This window comes from Jaculus jaculus, chromosome 8 (genome assembly GCF_020740685.1).
Source record: "Jaculus jaculus isolate mJacJac1 chromosome 8, mJacJac1.mat.Y.cur, whole genome shotgun sequence".
Lineage (NCBI taxonomy): Eukaryota > Metazoa > Chordata > Mammalia > Rodentia > Dipodidae > Jaculus > Jaculus jaculus.
In genome coordinates this window covers 21885420-21907277 of record NC_059109.1, presented here as the reverse complement: position 1 = coordinate 21907277, position 21858 = coordinate 21885420, and the positions used below count along the sequence as shown (strand labels likewise).

The following is a 21858-nucleotide window of genomic DNA, read 5'->3' as shown; positions in this document are numbered from 1 at the left end:
TCATTAGTAAAGGCTTATTGACATGCTGAAATATAAACCTGCACATATTTAAAGCATACAGCTTGTTGAGTTTAGCAATGTGCATAAACCATGTGTCCATTGGGCAGTCACATCAACCTCAAAGTAATGGACATATTCATCACCTCCAAACTTTCTTTTTTGTTGTTGTTGCTTTGTTTTGTTTTGTTTTTTGAGATAGGGTCTCATTCCGGTCCAGGCTGACCTGGAATTAACTCTGTCATCTCAGGGTGGCCTTGAACTCATGGCAATCCTCCTACCTCTGCCTCCCGAGTGCTGGGATTAAAGGCATGCGCCACCATGCCCGGCTACCTCCAAACTTTCTTAACACACATAATTTTCATTTCACTTTGGGGCATGGAGGAATGGTTGAGGTAATGCCTTGTGTGCTCAGTGTTAGGCCTTTTATGTTCTTTCTATCTCAGACTGTAAACAATTTTGAGCTCCCTGGTCTTGGTGGGTTTTAGAGGCTTTATCAACTGAAATGAAGCTGTTTCAGTATGTTGCTGGTGGCACAAGTATCCTCAACTACACCCTGTATTGCTTGAGAAAAGCACATGAGCACTCTGATGAGCCTAACAGTGGAGCTTCTTCCATTACGGATGCCGCCCTGGTTTCAGCTTCTTTTTAAACATATTTTATTTATTATTTATTTATTTGAGGAGAGATAGAGAAAGGACACACCAGGTCTGATAGCCACTGCAAACAAACTCCAGATGCATGTGCCATTATATGCATCTGGCTTATATCAGATCTGGGGAAGCCAACCTGGGTCCTTAGGCTTTGCAGGCAAGTGACTTATACACTAAGCCATCTTTCTAGCCCTCAGCCTCTTTTATATTCAAAGAAAATGAAAGTTTTGGTTGAGCACTCTGTTGATTAAAAAAAAAAAAAATCACTAACTTGCCCCCTTCCAATTTGCAAGACAAGATAAATGTCTTCAATGAAGAAGGTAAAATGGCAAAAATGTAAACTACCATGATACATTAGTCCAAAAGGCATTATAAAGACACTTCTAAAACTGACTAGTTTTTTAAGGGGGAAGAGGACAGTATTAATAATAAATAGTCATTTGTAAACACTAACACATCAGAACCATAAACAAAGGCCATCTTTGGGCTAGAGAGATGGCTTAGTGGATAAGGCTCTTGCCTGCAAAGGCAAATGACCCAGGTTCAATTCCCCAGAACTGATGTAAGCCAGATGCACAAGGTAATGCATGTGTCTGGAGTGTTTGCTCTGGCTAGAGGCCCTGACATGCCCATTCTTTCTCGCTCTGTCTCTTTCTCTCTCTGTGTCTCTCTCAAATAAGTAAATAAAAATTTAAAGGCTCGTGTCTTTAATCTCAGCACCCAGGAGGCAGAGATCATCTTTAGTTCAAGGCCAGCCTGGGACTATAAAATGAGTTCCATGTCATCCTGGGCTAGTTTGAAACCTTGCCTTGAAAAACAATACCAAAAAAAAAAAAAAATTCTCAAACCTTTGGGAAGAAATTTTGAAATTTTCATAATTTTGTGTAATGTTTAATGACTCATGTAAAGACATAAAAAGTTCAATTGTATAAGTTCAAGTTGAAATATATGTTAGTTTTCAATGTTGTACAGCTATAAGGGCATGCTATAATGAGAAGATTGAGGGCCTTTGTCTTAATTTTTATTTGTGAGACAAGTCTTTATATGTAGCTCAGGCTGGCTTTAAACTCAGGGCAACCCTCTAGTCTCAGCCTCCTAAGTACTAGGGATACAGAAATGTATTGTAATACCCTATTAGTGAGCTTTTTTGCTTTGCTTGTTTGTCTGGTATTTTGAGTTTTAAAACAAACATTTACTTAAATACTTAACTGATCAGGCTATGAAAAGGAAATTACAAGAAGACAGTTTTATAGAAAATCTACACTTGTATGGTAGAACCAGATTTGGGGACAGTCTCAGCTGAGTATTTTGTTCCTCAGAGGAACCGTGTTCTTGCTATAAGTACATTAGAAATAACAAGGGCATCTCACTCTGTTCTGGGCTTTGTATGAACTTCTTGGGACTAAAGTATAGAGATGGCTCTGACGTACTTTGTGTTGAAATTTCCTGAGGTTATAGTAATGAGGTATTTTCCTATTTCCTGAAGCTGGATGAGTTATAAAATACAATAATTATTTACACTATTTCTTTGGTATCTATTGATAAGTTTAAACTTTGTAATGTAATAAATGACTTTGAAATTAGCAGTGATAGTCTGAAAAAAGTACTGAATTCCATTTCACTGAGAATTCAACATGAAAATGATTACAATGACAATGTGGTGTTTCCTTTCAGTTTCAAAAGAATTTTAATGCTTTTTATTTATAGCTATTACTTCCACAGAAATCATTATTCATGAAATGCTTTCCAATAATAAGTCACACCAGTATTTTTCATAAGTACTAATATGGCAAGAAATGTCCCTATTTGAAAACCATCTCTTGTTCAACATTGTAACTTTGTAATTGATGTCAGATATTATAGAAAACAATTTAACAATTCTTACATATTTTTGTAAGAAAAAAGCAAATAATAATAGATGGCACATTTTTAATCTCACGGAGAAGAAAATATTTTTCTTCTCTATGAGATCTTCCTTTCTATCTGACATTCATTTTAACAGTGTGAAGAAACTATAAATGCATTGATTGAAATATGCTGATATTATAGTCAATTAGATATGTTCCTTGGTGTTCAGGAAAGGTTGGTGAATTTATATGTGAATCATAGGGTTATAATATTGAAAAACAGTCTACTCCCACTCTAGAACATGAACACATGCACACATACACACACACACACACACACACACACACAATAAATTTTCCCAGTATGCTTTGCCTCCAAGGCACTACGACTCAGAGCAATCTTGAATTTGAAAGTGCTTTGGCACAACATATGAATTATGAATTAAACAGTTACAATTACATTTTAGGATCTGAAAAGATTGCTTAGTGGTTAAGGCATTTGCCTGCAAAGTCTAAGGACCTAGGTTCAATTCCCCGGTACCCAAATAAGCAAGATGCACAAAGGAACCCTTGTGTCTGGAGTTTGCTTGCTGTGGCTGAAGGCCATGGCATGCCCATTTTCTCTATATATGCCTCTTTGTCTCTCTTGATTTCAAATTAAATAAATAAATATAATTTAAAGATGTAAAGCTACATTTTTAAAATTTATATTCAGAAAAACTAATTATGATTAGTTTTTATAGTTGAAATAAGCTTTCACACACTATGCCTTCTTCTAAGTAGACATTTAATTTCAGTACAATCTCTGAAACTAATCATAAAAACTAGAATATCTATTAATACAGTCTTTGGTAGACAAGCTTAATGAACCTATTAGGTAAAAGAAAATCAATACTGAATCTTTTAAGTTATCACCATTCTTCTTGAAAAATTTTTAAACATTTTTACATAACTGCAAAAGAGTATTTTTGCATAAGCCAGTCTGGTAATTTTACGCTGACAGAAAGTACAAATGAACAAGGCCTCCAGCTCAAAGCTCTTACTATTAGCATAAGAAATATTTCAATTGAAAATATTTAGGAATTACTCCTAATCACTCTATGAGTTAAAGTAGACAGTTGTTGGTGCTATGGACTGTAGTGTTCCCCCCCCTAGGAAATGAGAATTATTAAGTTACATCTGCATTTCTAGTGCTTAAATTCCTATTCATACTCCATTTTCATTTCTGAATGATTATTTCCTTGGAAGACAAGTGAAGAGGCCTTCATGTCCAGTTGTGTTTTTCTACTCATCTGTTGTTACTGGAGCTCAGGGAGAGCAGTGGCAGGATGTAATGGACAGCTAGCAGTCATGGGCTTGGGAAACCCGAGGGGCAACAGGATGTCAATGGGATGGTTAGAAAGCCCCATCTAGATTTTTGACTCCTTAATTCTAGGCCATGTCTTGCATTTTACAGAAACAATGAGTATTCAGAACTAAGCATAGAGTCAAATAGGAAAATTCTTAGGCTAAAGTTGAGGGCTGTTGGTTAACATTTGTGGGACCTAAGTAAATTTTTCAAAATGGAATCTAATGTTTTTCATACATTATTATCAAAATATAAACTTTCCAGGTCCTTTCATAGTAAAGTGTTTAAACCCATTGAAAAAATGCACTTCCTATACTCTGACTAATCACTAACCAAGATTTGGAAAGTTCAAATGAATTGAATAATGTTTTTTTTTTGGGGGGGGGGTTGGAATAAAAGACCAATTTATTCATTTATCCTCCATTTTTATTGGCATTAATAGTTTCATTATAATGAAAAGCATGACATGGGCTATTTAATGAAGAAAAGGAGTCTTATTTATCTCATCATTTGAGAAGTTCAGATACTGAAATGAAGGAGTTGTGGTGGATCTAGTTTGGTCTTTGGAGAGGATGGCGGAACATCACGGCACAAATGTGTGCAGCAGCAAGCAGACATGTCCTGGGGCAGGAGTAGACGGAGGGGCTAGAGTTGCTATGTCTACAACCTTCCTGAAAGAACTTCCAGAAGAAACCACAAGAGCTACTTCCCTCATGACCTAGCATCTCCCTTTAGATTCCACCTCCCAAAGGTGCCACAAGTACCCATAAACTTGTGCTACGGAAAGCTGTCTTTGTCACAATATGCTTTTCTTCCTATACTTAATAGTTAAATATTCTGATACCATGAAAAATACTTTCAGAAGCTAGCCTATTTTCAGATAATATATAATTTTGTCATTCTTTTTCAAATATTTCCAACATTTTATTTAGTTACTTAAATAAATAAAATAAATATTTTATTTATTTATTTATTGGAGAGAGAGAAATAAGGAGGGAGAAAGAGGCAGATAGAATGGGCATTCCAGGGCCTCCAGCCACTGCAGACACACTCCAGATTCATGTAACACCTTGTGTATCTGGCTTCCATGGGTCCTGGGGAATCAAAAATGGGTCCTTAAGCTTTGCAGGCAAGTGCCTTAACCACTAAGTATCTCCCCAGCCCACTTCCCAACAATTTGATGGATAAAGCTAGAGATCTCTCCTGCTTATTATTATTATTATATTTAAGGAATCCTGGAAGGAGAAACTGCCCTCTAATGAACAAAACAGATGGTAGAAAAGTCTTATAGAAAAATAACTGCAATGGCTGCACAAGAGCTGAGGACTTTCCACAGCTGTAGGGAAGAATTTTTTTTTTAACACTAAATAAGTAAAAATACTGTTACTTAAAAAATTACTCCTAATTTATTAGCCCCTTATGATCAAGACAGCCATCACATTAATTCACTAGATAAATATGCTATAACATATTTAATGCTTCTTTAACATCAGACCCTTGAGCTTATCCAACTTTTCCAAATTATTTGCAATATCATCCTCTCTCTGCATACTGCCTTCTCTTTCATTCCCCTTTTCTCAGTTGACATATCAAACTGTGTTCAAGGATTACAAGTAAATACAATGTAGTCTATCACTCAGAATATTTCTAATGGAGTTACTTTGTATTTCACATTATAAAGGTCACTAACATGCAAAACATAAAATACCTTAACTGTTCCAAGGACTTCTCGAGTTGGTATTTGGATACAATATAAAATGACTACTCAAAATACCTTGTCCAAAGAATATTCTGTGGGATTGGTGAATAAGGAACCATCATGTTTAATATAAAAACAACTCAAAAAATATAATGTTAACAATTATCAGTAACCTGAGAGCTAGCCTCAAACAACACCTGAATTGGATATGAAAATGAAATTTTGACATGTGCTTTGCATTTTTAGCTCTTAAACTACACCCACTTGGTACTAATTATAATTTTTGCCATGTTTCATTTTATCTCAGAATCTGTGGAGTGTAATGCTGTAGTCATAGAACAAACGCAAACACACATTCTTGCAAAATTAGCTATATCACTAACACTGTGAATGCAGAAAGAAATTCCTGAAAGTTCCGCCCTGCCAAAACTGTCACTCTTATGAAAGGCAGGAAAAAGGAAATGGTAAAGAAGTGACAACAGTTGTTACATTTCACTTTCTACCTTAACATCTAAGAGAAAAATATCTTCCTCAAAAAATCAAGCCATTGTCCATGGATATATTGCCTTGTCCATGGGGGTGTTATTAGCAGAAAGATCTTGATGACTGCACGTGAAGAGAAGAAGTGAAAACCATTACCAACACGAAAACTGGATGTGATGGTACAATAGGATTTTCTGACTGTATCTTTCTTTGGATGTTTGTGAAGAGTGTGTTCTGTTAAGAACATCTTATTTAACTTTAAAATTCTGTCAGCTCCTTTGGTGAGATTCAATTTTAAGAATAAAAATCATCAAATATTATCAAGCATTGTTTTTAATAAATTGTAAAATATTATAAGTAGGCAATTCTTCCTTTTTTTTGTCTGCCATACTATAGTGCTATAGCTCAGGTATATATATAAATATAATATTACTTCTATTCACAGTTAAATAGAGGTCTAACCCTAGGCAGCACTAAAACAAACATCTTGATGAATAAAATTTCTAAAATATTTATAATTTTGGGGGGGGAGGTTTCGATGCAGGGTCTCACTCTAGCCCGGGCTTACTTGGAATTCACTCTGTATTCTCTGGGTGGCCTCAAACTTACGTTTATCATCCTACCTCTGCCTCCCGAGTGCTGGGATTAAAGATGTGTACCACCATGCCTGGCTTAGAAATGTTTATAATTTTATGTATATTAATAAAATGAACTTAATTTAAACATAGAATATAAAAATTACCCATAATAGGATCAACCTAATACCTTTTTGTACTTTGTAATTTATTATACATGTTCCATATATAGGCAGAACCTCATGATTTTCCATCTTTACTCTCTCATTTAATAAGGTGTCATTAGCATTTTAAGATTTATCTGTGTATGTGTTTGTGTGTGTATCTGTACAAGTAAGTGGAGGCCAGTGTACAAACTGGTTATTCCTTAACTAACATCCACTTCTTTGAGGCAGATTTCCCACTAGTCCCTAGCATGCCAACTAGGCTAGACTGGATGGTCAGAGAACCCCAGGGATTCACATGTCTCCACCTCCCCAAGGCTAGGCTTAGGAAATTGAGCAAATGTCCTCATTCTTGCAAGTCAAGCAACTTTGACTCAGCTGTTTCCTTAATCCCTTAGTATCTTATTAAATAATGTTCTATAAAATCACTTCCTAAAAGTGGTGCGTATTTCTGCGAAATACTAACAAATGTTGAAACATAAATGGGTTTTGAGGTGGAGAGAAGGCTCAGCAGTTAAGAGCACTTTCTGTGCAAGCATGAATACCTGGGGAAACCTAAGAGACTACTTAAGTTCTATGTTGGGACTCACATAAACAGCTGGGCGTGGCCAAACACGCCAAACATGTCTATAACCCCAGTCCCACAGAGGGACAGAGACAGCTACAGGATCCACAAGAGACAAAGTCTCGCATAAGAGTGGGTTGATGTTCTGCTCTGGGTCACCACAAGGGAGCACACCCCATTACAAACAAGTGCATGGGGTGCAGCATGGGCGGACACACCACACTGAACAAGCAAGACAAGTTTAAGAACCAAATCTGTTTTATCAAATGATTACGGGGAACTTTGTAAAAGTGATTATGCAATTCAATAAAAAAAATACTAAAACAAATGGGTATTGCCATGCAAAAGAAAGACTAATTTATATATATTTTCCTCACACCATACACAGAAAATTAACTCATAGTGGATTGTATACCTGAATGTAAGACTAAAGCTAGAAAATAATTTGAAGGAAACATAGGAGAAAGTACTTTCCTTTAAATTTGGCAAGGATTTCTTGGAGTGGACACAACATTACTCATGGAAAGAAAACTGATAAATAGAATTCCATCAGAACTAAAACTTTGCTTTTTGGGAAACACTATTCAGAAGATAACTGCAGGCCAGAAGCTTGTCAAAACAACAAAATAAAGCAAAAACATTATAAAGCACATTTATATTTTTTAAAAAAGTGCCCCAAATGACTAATGAGATACTAAAATCCCCCTATATTGGGCAAAGCACCTACACATTTCACCAAACAAAACCATGAAAGGATATGTAACACCTCTGTTAATCTGAAAAATGAAAGTGAAAAGCACATTGATTTTGGTATTTCATACCAACTAATGTGGCTGAAACAAAAGAGAAATATAAAAAGAACAACTGTACACTGACTGATCTATGTTGTGAATATAAAATAGCAGCTACTTTGGAAAATAAATTGCCAGCTTTTATTTGTTAAATATATGCTACTTAGCAATAAAACTCTTACAAAATTATTTAAGAGAGGTGAGTATAGTGACACATCTGTGTTCACTGCACACCACAGGCTGAGCCAGGGGAATCTTAAGTTAGAGACCACCCTGAGCTATATAACAAGTTTTAAACCAGTCTGGGCTACAGAGTTTAACCCTGACATAGACAAAAAAAAAAAAATTATCTAAGAGGGAAAACAAAGTATGGTCACACAAAGACCTATATGGAAATGTTCATAATAATTGTATTCATAATCGCCAAATTCTGGAGACCACTGAAATGCCTATCAGCTAGTGAATGAATAAATTCTAGCTTATCTATACAATAGACTACTAATTAGCTAAAATGGGAAGCTATTCATACTGCAACTTAGGGGAATCAGCTCCAAAACATTATACTAAAAGAAGCCAGATTCAAAAGGCCAGTTCTGAAAAATTTAATCCCCATGAATAGCTTTAGCACATAACAACCTATAACATCAGTCAACAGTAATGACCAGGCTCTGGGGCAGGAAAAAAAACAAACAAACAAAAAAAAAAAAAAAAACTGACTGCAGATAAAGATTATGGTTATGTTCTGAATTTTGACTCTTAACTTCTATACTGAACAAAAGGTGAATTTGGGGCAGGGAACTGAATGCTTTGCTGGGTAAAATGTTTGTCATACAAGAATGGCAACCTGAGTTTTGATCCCCAACACTCACCTAAGAATTATGCAAATTTGTAATCCCAGAGCTAGGGATGTGGAGACAGGAGGATCCCTGGGATTTGCAGTCTAGCTAGCCTAGTTGAATCACTACACTCTAGTGTGAGACCATCTCAAATAATAAGATGGAGAGCAGTTGAGGGATGCACTCATCTTTAATGCACACATAAGTGTGCCCACAAATACTGGATACACATACATACACAATAAAGGATAGAATTTATTGTATTTTATTAAGTCAACTTGATTTACCGAGAAAGGGAGAGAGACACAGAGAGTGACAGATAGAGAGAAAGACACAGGGATGGAGAGATTGCTTAGTGGTTAGGGTGCATGCCTGAGGAGCCTAAGAACTCATGTTAAAATTTCCAGGTCCCACATAGCCAGATGCACAGTGGCACAATTTTGCACATGGGCACCAGGGGGCTCACTCATCTGGAGTTCATTCACAGTGGCTAAGGCTCTGGTGTGGCCATATTCTGTCTCTCTCTCTCTCTCTCTCTCTCTCTCTCTCTCTCTCTCTCTCTTTCTTTCTCCATCTTCCTCCTCTCTCTTAAAATAAAGAGTGAGAGAGAAAGATACAAAGAAAGCAAAGAATCACGCTCAGATATTCACATAGCATGTGTATTCTCTTACAGCTATAACCTAAGGAAAGTACTTTTTTGTTGTTGTTTTTTTATGAGCCCAAGAATTCCACAATGTTTTATGTCATGGATAAAATGTCATAAATTATTTAAATTGCTTTCAATATTTTGTGATTATTAAATAAGTCATAGTGCTATTAGAACAGATTCAAAAAATCATAAAAGCTTAAATATGTGGCTATATATTGGCAAATGTCCTCCAAGAAAGTTATAAGAAAGGTTATATATGTGGAAGTGACTATTTCCATAGCTTCATAGAATAGTGTGTGCTATTTGACTGGTGTATATTGTTTTTCTGATTTTCATTTGCACTTTTTAAGTAATATATTTTCCAAATAAGGATTGTTCATTTAGAAAAGTTTCTGTTTTTAATCTTTAATTCATGTTCTTTGCCTCCTTCACCCTGTTTGGTATTAGTATTCATTAATGTCTTCATTTTTTTTCTTAATAAAAACTTTTGATTTGGGGCTTGGGAGATGGCTCAGCCATTAAGACATTTTCTTGTAAAGATTGTCAGTCTGAACTTGATTCCCCATTACCTATTTAATGCCAGATGCCCATTTTGCATCTGACTTACGTGGGCCCTGGGGAATCAAACCAGGGTCCTTAGGGTTCTCAGGCAAATGTCATAAACTCTAAGCCATTCTTTCAGCCTGGTAAATGTATTTTTAGAATTGTTTTAAGGGGATAATTTTCTTTTTAAAATTACCAATGAGGGACAGAGGAGATAGCTTAATTAGTATAAGGTGTGCCTTGCAAGCTTGACAATCTGAGTTTCATTTCCAGAGCCACATAAAATGCCAGTTGTGGTGGAACATACCTGTAATCCCAGTGCTGGGGAGGGAGATACTGTAGGACCCCTTGGACTTGCTCATCAGGTAGTCTAGATTAATTGATGAGCTCCAGGCAAGGGAGAATCCTTGTGTCAAAGAAGATAGTTGTCTCCACATGCATGCATACAAATATGTGTGCACACACACACAATGCACACAAACACTCACATAAAAAAATCACTGCTTTTATGAATGAAATATGAAATACTTTGGGTCACAGATAAATGACCAAATAATTGGTACAATAGTGACTAACTCGTTGCCTTTGAACTCTGAGCAAGCGGTTGAACTCCTGGACCAGCCCAGGTGGGTATTAAACTTATTTCAGGTTGTGTCTATATAATCATGAGGTCTTTTAGGAAGGTGCTTCTGGCTGCCTTTGTCTTGTCTACCTCTGAGTATAAATCTGGAAGAGAAGGGGAAGGTGATAGTGGAGATTTCATTGCTGTACTGGAAGAATCTTAAATGTTTAAACTGCTGAAGTCAGTAGTTCTGGACAAAATCAAACCCACAAGGAAGGAAAATGGCCGATGAACTCAGGATATTGAGAATACAGAAGGATCCTATATCCAAGAAAATTTGGAGGAATTCTCCTTGATTAGAAGGAAATTAATTATTACCTTTTGAAGCAATTGAGAAGGATGGAATAGGGATACACACACTTTCAGTGATATAGGGGAAAATAGGGCCCATTGGCCTCTATATTACTTAGAGGAACAGGGAAAGGTTGCTTACCATAAAATGAAAATAATTTGTTTAAAAATTCATACTGAGGATTTGAATTTTAAATTCCCCATTTGAAAAACATGGAATTCTGGGGAACATCTTTCATCTTGAAAAATATTTGCTTGTTATATTTGTTCAGATCACATAAAATAGATGTCTCAGATACTTTTAACAATTTCTGCTATTATATTTATACTTCTAGGTTCTTTTTATGGTTGTTGTCCACTGCTGTCCTCCTATGACTTGAGTTTTTGCATGTAATAGATATTAAAAATTGTAACTATGCAAATAAGTTACCCAAGACTGCCTTCAATTTTATTTTGGGAAATCAACTTTGTAGTCTTATGACTCAGGAAACAAAATGTTTATTAAATAAATCACTCAGATCCCCTTATCATTATAGGAGATTTTGGTGAACTATTGCCAGTAGTTGTTTTTATATACACAAAATTAATTATTTTATAATTTCCACTGATCTGTGTAAATAGTTATTTCTTAAGCAAATCTAAGTTCCCAATTTTAACTATTCATTGCATTTCTGTCTGACCAGTCTCCCCCATTTGCATATTTTCTCCTAGAATATTTTTATAGTCTTTTTTAATAGTGTAAAATTCAAACATAGACTAATAAGAAAAAATGCTTACCTTGAAGGTAAAATTCATATTGAGTCTCTAAAATTCCACAGTATGATATTGCTGAAATGAACTTATAGTCTTATTCTGGATTTCATTTTGATAAGAAGTATTCCAAAGAATAAAGAAGAATGAATCTCTTTATATTGATTTTGAATACTACCTGAATTTTCTCTCAGGACTTGTTATTTGATGCTCTGGAGATCTTAGAAGACATTAAGCTTTTTATTTATTGCATTTTAATTAAAATGCCATATTTATCAAGAAACCTAAACTCTGTGATTATTGCTTCATAGTAGTGAAAATGCATGCACAGTCTTGGATACAATTATATATTTAAGAAAGACTGATAGTGAATACTCAAAGTAACTTTATTAGGCCACATTAACTAGCAGGAGCTCTTTGGACTAACAATCTAAGAGTGTGGTACTAGATCGGTGGTTCAGAAATGCTCATTTTTCAAAGCACCACGATGTCCCAGTGAAAATCTCCCAGAGGCTTTAATACAAACAGCCGCATTTGTGACAGAGTGCTTTCTTTCCTCTCAAGATTCTGTCTTGGCTGGGCATCACCAACCTAGCCTCGGCTCCTTTTTGCCTTAAATGCTATAGCATTCTCCTGAGCCCTGAGCCAGCAGACCACTGTCCCTCATATGTGACAATCATTCTTTTCCATTCATCAGGTATTTTCAGCAAAATATAACATAAATGTTGCTCTCTCTCAAGAATCACATGATGGATTTTATTTGATGATGCACAAAGACTGTAGAAAAAATGTAAAGGGGAAAACGATGTCTGAGGAAAAGCAACCATATTACAACACTGTGCAAGATTATACCTGAAGGACCTGAATTTTAAGGTGAAATGATGCAGTAGTCTAAGGGGCAATAGTCCACATGAAAAATATTAACAAAAAGGTTTAATGGCTGCTAAACACTACTGATCAGAAATAGTTTGAAAATAGCTGAGATTAAACAATTTAAATTTGTATTGAAATTAAAATATTTGAAGAAGTGGCCACTGCAGATTGTACAAACTACACAATGTGCTGGCTTTTAGCTCCTCCCCTGCTGACACCATCCTGCCCCTATCTTAGGTGGTGTAATCAACGGTGCTGGCATGTGAGATAATAAAGAAAATGTAGGACTACAGTGCAAAGGTGGGTAGAGACAGAAGCCTGGACACAGGACAGCAGGTGTGTTGGCAATGCTGCTGTATAGGGGCCGAGTAGGTCTGGAAGCAAGCTCTGACCTTAGAGTCGACCAAGAGGACTTGGAGCCAGAGAATAAGGCACAAGTATGAGTTAATCTGGACCAGGATAAGTAAGTCAGGAAGAAAGATTATATAAATATTTGCATCCTGGATTTCGTAATAGACAAAACAAATAGGAGAGGTGCACCAATCTTGGGAGGGAGGAAGACAGGAAATGGTGCAAGACAGAGGGGTTAGTGAGAGAAAAAATGAGATTATGTTTGTTAACCACGTATGAATGAGTCCCAAGGTCTCAGAGCATATATATGGGAATAGACCACTTCTGATAATTTGATGATGTCAGGGCCAAAAGGATTGCTTTTGATGTTGTTCCTTTTTTTTAATAGGATGAACACAAGCTGCAGATCTCATTATAGGGTATTTTTTTAATACACTCAAGTTAAATGGGTACAAAACAGTAGGCATTCTGATAACATTCATTGGCACATTTGAAAGTCAGAAAGTGAAAGAAGTATCTCTGTGAAAGTTAAGCAGTGCAAAAAGAATAGTATCGCACATTGCTTAAGTGTGAATAATGCTGGGGTACAATGTCGAGTCAACTATTCATGGAAAAGAAAATATTTTCTTGTTTTACTATAAACACCGAAAATGATCTAAGGTATATGTTTGCTCTGTAGATGTATATATAGCTTTTGTTCAGGGATAAATATTTGAGGGAAATATTAAAGGATGATTAATGACAGAGGATATTGCAGGAATCTCTCCACTCATCCATTGTTGATTCTTGCTGCCTACTTTCAGCAGCAGTTCATTCAAATATTTCTCCAGATAACTTTAGAGAAAGCTCTCCTTGCATATCACAGAAACCAAGTCAGATTTCACACATAATGAGTAAATAAATATTATTCTTGTGGTATTTATCTTACTTATTTGAGTCCAATTGAATAATTTACTTGAGCCTAATTGAATAATTTATGCTGAGGATGTGACCATACAAACCAAGGAGAGCCGTTACTTACTTCCCCAAAATTAGAAGATAATTTTAGAAAAGGAAGAAACTATTGCTATTTAAAAGGCTACACTGTGATAAAGATTTTGCAAAGTTCCCATTCTACCCAGGGATGGATCCTAGGTACTTCTTTCTGTACGTAATGACTATATCAAGAACTGAAATGCTTATTTATTTTTACTGAGTTCAAAAGTATTCTTTTTGGTATTTTTATTATTTTTATTTCACAATTTGTGAGACACAGAGAGAGAAAGAGATCGAGAGTATGTGTGGGTGCTTCTGCAAAGGAACTCCAGGCACATGTGCCACTTTGTACATCTGGCTTTATGTCGATTTGGGGGAATCAAATCAAACCAGGGCCTACAGCCTTGGCAAGCAAGTGTCTTTTACCACTGAGCCTCTCCACAGCCAAATGTCTGTTTTTTTAGAACAAAAAGATCTGTTTTTATTGAGAAATTTCAACTCAGGAGGACTAGAAAGCAAATTATCCCTCTTGACTCTGTCAAAACTGCTTCCCTAAGACTCAGTAGAACTTTCTCGCTGTGAATCCATCTCTCTCAATGCCATTCTGCTCTTTTCTGTCACTTTTTAGTCACTTTCACTTAGCAAGGAAAAAAAAAAAAAACTGGTGTTAGCAGTAAGTTTCTTAGCCTTCTTAATACTTCAGTCCAACAACTGGGCCCAGGTTCGTTCCTTGTTTACCTTGCTATCGGCCTGTTTTCTCATGTAGTGTTATGTGTGGTCCAGACCTTCAGTGGAGTATGTGGCCTGTTTTCTCGTGTAGTGTTATTTGTGGTCCAGAACTTCAGTGGAGAGTGTGGGTATTGCTGGTGGTACATAGCTTTTTCTGATATTCAGGCATGTCTCCATTATGGCTTAGCATTTCAATGCTGGGATAGGGGAGTGTAAGGAGAAAGGTGTCATAGGGGATGTAAGGTAGGCCTGACCTCTCTTAGGCAATCCTCCCTTCTTCTCTAATTCACACTGAACAGCCTTCAGCTCCTGAGGGCTGCAAGTCCAAGTGTGCATTCTCACTAGGCTTTATGATGACCTTTGACAGTGCTGTTGGGACTTGGAGCTTGCAGATCTGAAAAATCCAGGCAAGACTTCTTTTTTTTTTTTTTTTCTTCCTAGGTACCCTTTTTGCCAAGCTTTGGGAATATAGTTTACCAGCACTTCTACTGCCCATTTCTCTAGCTCCAGTAGCCCTAGATCCCCAGTTTTAATTTTTATTTGTGTATCCCAGGCTGACATTGAACTCTGTCCACCACATCCCAAATGCTGGGATTATAGGCATCTACCACATTAGCCAACTCAGATATAATCTTAAAACAAGACATACTCCCCAGTCCCCAAATTAGTGGCTGGAATTATGCAGCCTAGTTGTGTTACAGAAAGGGAGTATGAAGTGGAAAGGAGGGTGTAGATAACCCCACAATGTCAATGTCAATGTCTTCTCAGTAACCCTCTGAAAGTTTCTTTCTTTCTTTTTTTTTTTTTTTTAATTTTCCTGCTCACTCTTCATTATCTCACTCTGACAAAGACCTAGGAACTAGTTTGGCTTTTGTTGTATTTCAGAGTAAGAACAGTACCCGCTTTGAACTTGACCCTGGAGATTTTAGTTTCTTTTCTCCAAGCAATATCTTTATAATAATTTCATTTTAGTATATGAATACTGAGGTGACTGAAGAATTGTGTATCATCTTTCCAGTGATACTGAAGTTTACTATGAGTTTGGAAGTACCCCTCTAACTTGTTAGCAAATGAGGTCAAAAAAGATGAAGTAACTTGTCACTCAGACAGCAAGTGGCAGAGCAAAAAAATGTAAATCTGGTGACAAGCTGTGCTCCAAATCCTTCCTCTAAGGGTTTGAAAATGAGCTTCCTGCTTGTGAACTGTGTAAACAACATCCTGAGATCCACATAACAGTGTGGACCTGAGAGAAAGAGGGGGGAGAAAAAGAAAAAAAAAATACTGAGCACAATCCTTGTATGGTGCAAGCAAGTACAAACTATTCTGCCCTGAAGTCTCATGAAAGCTTGGTGTCTCCTACAAGACAGCAGCAGATACCAAGCCCAGGGCTTGTAAAATTTTAGGTGTATTTTCTATCTAAATAAAGTTTATTGAAACATGATAATTTTAATATACTCTGCTCTAGTGGTCCAATTAACCAAAAATTGGTTAGGTTTATGAAATATTACTAAATGTAATGTCCAGTGAGCTGTTTACTTAATCTAGTATTTGCAAGGGAAATAAAAGCACATTTATTAGATGATAAGTTTATTTTAAATAATGTTGACATATTAATGAAAAATATAAGCGAGGTATAAAACAACCATTTTTTGTACTTTCCATGATATAATTTGCTAAATGTTCACAGCCAATAGTCAATTTCCTAGAATTTGAAACTATATCTTAGTAACATAGAAGTGTATTTGTTAAATGTCAAGTTGTTAAAATTGGATTGAATGTCTCCTTAATACCTTTGATTGTGTCCATTGCAATGTTGATGTGCTACATTTTTAGTGAGTATCTAGAATTTTCTTCCTGAATAAACTATATCTCAAAAACATAAATTGTGCAACCAAGGAATAACCATGATTGTATCTGGGAAATATATTGATCTTTAACTTCTTTTAGTAGGAAAATAAGTCACCATGTTTCTGACTCGCGAAGAGTTACTCAGAATCAACAAATAATCATGGCAGCAGAAGTATAGGTCAAACCAGAATCCAAATGGCAAAGTCGTACTTCATTGCAAGTACTTTGTAAATGGATTTCTCTGAACAAAAAACTATGTTCAATTGCCTTGTGTGTGCATATTTGGAATATATTTACATATTTAATAAAAGAAACTGAACTGTTTGCAGCCCATGTACTACTAACTCAAAGAATGTTCATACTGTAAGGCATCTAATTATGGTCAGATAAGATTTCAAGCTAAATTAAAGTTGTTTTTAATCCTTTAAAGAGGGGAGAGAAAGAAAGAAGGAAGAGAGGGATGGAGGAAGGAGAGAGAAACTTTTTTTTAATCCCATGGTAATGACTTCCCTACCCTCACTTTCCCCTTTGAAACTCCATTCTCCATCATATCCCCTCTCCCAAGAGAGAAATGTTTGCCTCCATGTTCTTAGTTCACACTCACTGCTGTGACTTTGCTCAACTTCATTCAGTAAAATTGGGAAATAATCATCTACATTAGTGTAGAGATCAAGCATATTGAACTGAAATGAATATAGACAATGAAGTTTGATTTCCATGGATTGTGTATTTAAGTTTGGTCACTTGGTAACTATACTAGTTTGGGTGAATGAGTTGATCCTAGTTTCCTTGTTAGTAAAAATAAAATTTACTGGATTCTACTGATAGCCATATAGAAGGCAACATAAAAAGCATCTAGTTCATTAGCTTTGACAAGTATGTTTTTCTCTCTGTGATAGAATGTTTGCTTCATTAAAAATTAGCTGAGCACAAATATAATCATACCAGACAAGGCACTTTATTAACTGAGGTGTTTGTAACTTTGTCCCCTACCATGAAATAGTAAAGCATGAAGTTTTTATCACAAGCTGATGGGAAATTTGCTTCAGAGTGAAATGCTACTGCAGTTACACCAGGTCTACTCTGTTGGGCCTGAGGATCTATCTTGTATAACCCATTTACAATGGCTTGTTGGGTGGAGAGACAGGAAACATGATCATATATTCTGTCTGAAAGATCACTAAAGATAACACTGCAGGTTTAAGCATGTCTAAGAACCATGACTTTCTGTAACCTGACCCGAAGCATAACCAGCCTTAGCATTGGTTTGGATCCTGACTCCATATCACTTTGTCAACAGCAAAAGAATTCCAGATGTTTGCTCTACTTTGCATCCAGCTTTACATGGGTCCTGGGAAATGGAACCTGAGCAGGAGACTTTGCAAGAGAGCACCTTTAATTCTGAGCCATCTCTCTGGGTCCCTCATTTTATTTTTAATTTTTATTCATAAAGTAATGGGGACATGACCAAATTCCAGCATTCATACACTAAAGAGCCTTTCAAATTTGACTTTCAGAAAGGAATTACTGTCCTATCTATGGGCTTCATTCCACCATGCTAGCTTTATGCTTTCTAACATTTGGTCTCTAATCACACATATAGTATTGATTCTAAGATTATGAGATGGACTTAGACTATTTTTTTAATTCTCAATTTTAAATATTTAGTGGATATTTAATATAGAAAATGAAGTAAATTTGCTCTAAATTAAACATAACAAAATAACTAAATAAAAAAGCAAGTAATGTAAAAATAATATAATCTAAACTATACAGAAGATAAACTAAAGTATCCCTAGGTGATACTTTGATTGGTACAACTACATTTAAAAAATCTCACTTGGATTTATTCACAGTTTGTAAATTCTAGAATCATTCTGCTTTGTGGTAGCTAAAATAATCTAATACAATTTACATTTTACATTGCATTGCAAAACAACAAAAAAATCATGCAAAATGATATTAAAATACTTTTCTAATGCTCTAAAAACATTTTGATCACACAAATTGAGGTGTGGTCCTCAAACTAGAGAATTGCATTTGGTGTTGTGTGACTTTCCCTCAGAAGTTATAAACAAATGTTGTGCACCTCTGACAGGGTACTAGGCAAGAAACCAAAGTAATGATTCCATCAAAGTTCAAGTTAAACAACCAATTGGTGTCTTGGGGTTACTTGTAGAGCATGGGAATAGGTTTACTTACAGAAGAAAGGATGACTCACAGACAACTGCGTTACTAGAAATCTGATTCCAGCATAAGTGATAACTCTCCTAAATTGCATCCCTGCAACTTCCTGTAGAACTTGCAAGCAGTTGGGCTGGTTGAAGAGTCTCTTTTCCTGAAGAACTAGTAGGGAAAGGTAGAAAACATACCTTGTTAATCTTGTCTTAAGAGATTCCTGATTCTTGTGAGTTATTTAGTTCCTGACCTTTGTAAGTTTTCCTTACTTCCTCAGACTTAATGAGCCTTCCTCAAGGGTGGAATGTTTTAATGCAGTATAAGTTGTTATATAACTACATGGCATAAATTCATTTCTTTCTGAACCTCTAATCTAATAATAAACAAACAAAATAGAGGAGATGGGGCATTATCGTACCAAGATTGTACAAATGCCATCACTGGATGAAAATCTCTAACACTATTTGGATGCAGTAACTAAGGCTCAGCTACTTTGACATGTGACTGCCACGGAGATAATCTTATCCACCAAAGGTGATTACATAAGGCGTCTGAAAAAAGGGGTACATTTTAAAATAAGAAATAGAAACAGAGATGGCCCCTGGCAGACTAGGGAAATATCCACTAGAAAAGTAATATTTTGTTTTATAAATTGGCTACATGAGTGGCTTTTGTGACTGTTGAAGGACACCCTTGTGATTTTACACACATAAAGTCATCTCGATTTGCTATAGGCACAGTTGCACCTGATCTAGAAAATAAATCAGTATTTACTCACAAAACAGCTCTTTCAATCCCATGGTTTTATAAGGTACCTACCCGACCCCTTAATATTTAATGTTAAACTCTTAGGGAAACCACGCTTGCTTGCTTGTGTAAGCACACATGCCTTGCAAATGATCTTTCATACCTGTGATCACCACACACAAGAGGCTGAGGCAGGAGGATTGTTCTTAATTTGAGGTTAGTACAAGATATGTAGTGAGTCCCAGGCTGGCCTGGGCTTCAGAGTGAGACCTTATCTCAAAAAAATAAATAAATAAGTAAATAAATATAAAAATCAAACTGATGTTTTGAAATTAATAAGGAAAAATGATTTCACAGCATGGTTTCTTGAATTTGAACTTTATTCCTTTGGTTTCTCACTTCTCACAGTTGAGACCCTCAAACAGGCCTCAGAGAGACTGCAAAGACAGACTTTTCTGTTTTCTGCACTCATCTTCTTTGCACAGTTGATCCACTCCTCTCATCTTAATTGTTGAACAAAATTCTGTGAAAGTTTTTGAGGTTGCAGAAATACACAGAAAGTGGCATGGGTCTTGACTACCTGGTTTGTTGAATCGTATCTGTCTCTGTATTGGAAGCCCCTCTCAGGTTAGGCTGCTTGCCAGAATCTCTGCTTATCTCCAGCTGACTGAGCCTGTCTTCTTTCTCCCTTGCCTTACAGGAGCATTTTCAGATGTGTCTGTGCTCCCAGAAATCCAGGCAGAGAAGAGGGAGGCCCAGAGAGAAACTGGTATTTCCTCTCCTTCCTGCTTTGGTCTCCTTTTCTAAGTTTTGTGGGGTTTTTTTTTGTTTTTTTTTCCTGAAAGGCCTCTTGAGTAATCTACAGCAGATCTGAGTATCCACTCAAAGGGGGTCTCCTTCAATTTGTGCCTTACCAAAGCACGCTTAATTCTCCGAATAGACTTTGGAAAAAGCTTAGCATGGATGTGAGAAACAGGGTTTTAGCAAGACTATTTGTTTCATAGAATACATGGAAATAAAATATAAAAAGTAAATACATGGAAACAGCATCCTTGGTCAGAAAATATTTATTAAAATAATTCCATCTGACCTTTTTTTTATAATAAATACTTGTATTTGCGTTACTGAAACTGGGTGTGGGAGGAAAACATCCTCCAAAGTGAGTGCTTCAGTGATTATTATACAGCTGTTAATTTAATCAATATGTAATGTAGTAATAGTTACAGTAAGAAGAACCTCACTGCCAACTGCTTATCGCCCATACTTTCTTCCAAACATTACTTCTAATTTTAAATTTCTGAATAACACATATAATTGTGACCGGTTCCATTAATTTCTGTTTGACTCAATGTGTATATTTCATAGTTTTGTGCAATTATATAACATGTTCCTTTCATGCCTTTAAAAATATTTTCTAAATAATTGGCTTGGACCTATTAACTGTTAGTGTATCTTTATCTATTAATTTATTTGCAAGGATAATTAAAAGCTAGTTTATCAATTGTCTAAGCTTTAAGAAAGAATTACTTGACATATTCAATTCAAGGATATCAATTCAATTCATTGTGTCCAATTCAAAGCCATTTTACTACATGCCCAAGTTATACTAATGTATTTATGAGTGGCAATCCTGTTGAAAATTGGCAGTTTATGGACTGAATTAAGCAACCGATGAATCATCAGTCATAAAAGGTTTCTTTTGAAAATTGATAGAGTTGAATTATAAAATTTTATAGTAAAATTCAGATTTGCACCTTTTCTGGAACTGCTAGAGTATTTGGCAGAATTTGACTTGCCAGGTTTTTTTTTTTTTTTTTTTTTTTTTTTTTTATGCTGTGGAAGTTAGACCCTCCACAGGGCTGTCTGGTAAAGCATCCCCCAGGCCTTGCAGAACACATGGGTTTGTAGCTCCCAGTCTAAGCACTTCCAACCCAGTGCCTGTTAAATTCTACCTTAAAACTGACTGCATCTTGAGAAATGAGCTACAGCCCACTGCCATGAAGCTTTCACAGCTCCCCAATGACTCTGCGACCTGGTCTTTAAGGCCTTCCCATCCTGGCCTTTGTCTGTCTCTCCTTATATTATGTTCTGTAGAGGGATCATGATTCTGATCTAACTGGGATATGTGTTAATGGAGGACAACACTTTGTTTTATAATGCATCTTATTCTTTCTGATATTTCTTCCTTTCATTTTCATTCATGACTACAAGAAGTCTCTGTTTGGGGTTGAAATAAATGTTTGAATGGCAGTCATATCTTTAGCCAAACTGGCATGGGTTTTTCCTTCCCTTAGACCAGATAACATCTTCCACAGTGCTAAATACTTGCAACTTTATGTTGAAA

General features: G+C 36.0%; 1 protein-coding gene across 39 annotated transcripts in view; it reads left to right on the top strand.

Annotated features, from left to right (window-relative positions):
* Rims1 (regulating synaptic membrane exocytosis 1) overlaps positions 1-21858 on the top strand; it is a 486577-nt gene that overhangs the window by 147787 nt on the left and 316932 nt on the right. For 32 of the 39 annotated variants that reach the window (XM_045157096.1, XM_045157126.1, XM_045157119.1 and 29 more), the window contains exon 3: positions 20215-20283. The exons of the other annotated variants lie outside the window; for them this stretch is intronic. In XM_045157096.1, the coding sequence (XP_045013031.1) occupies positions 20215-20283 (69 nt within the window). The remainder of the gene's footprint in view (positions 1-20214; positions 20284-21858) is intronic. 39 annotated transcript variants of the gene reach the window in all.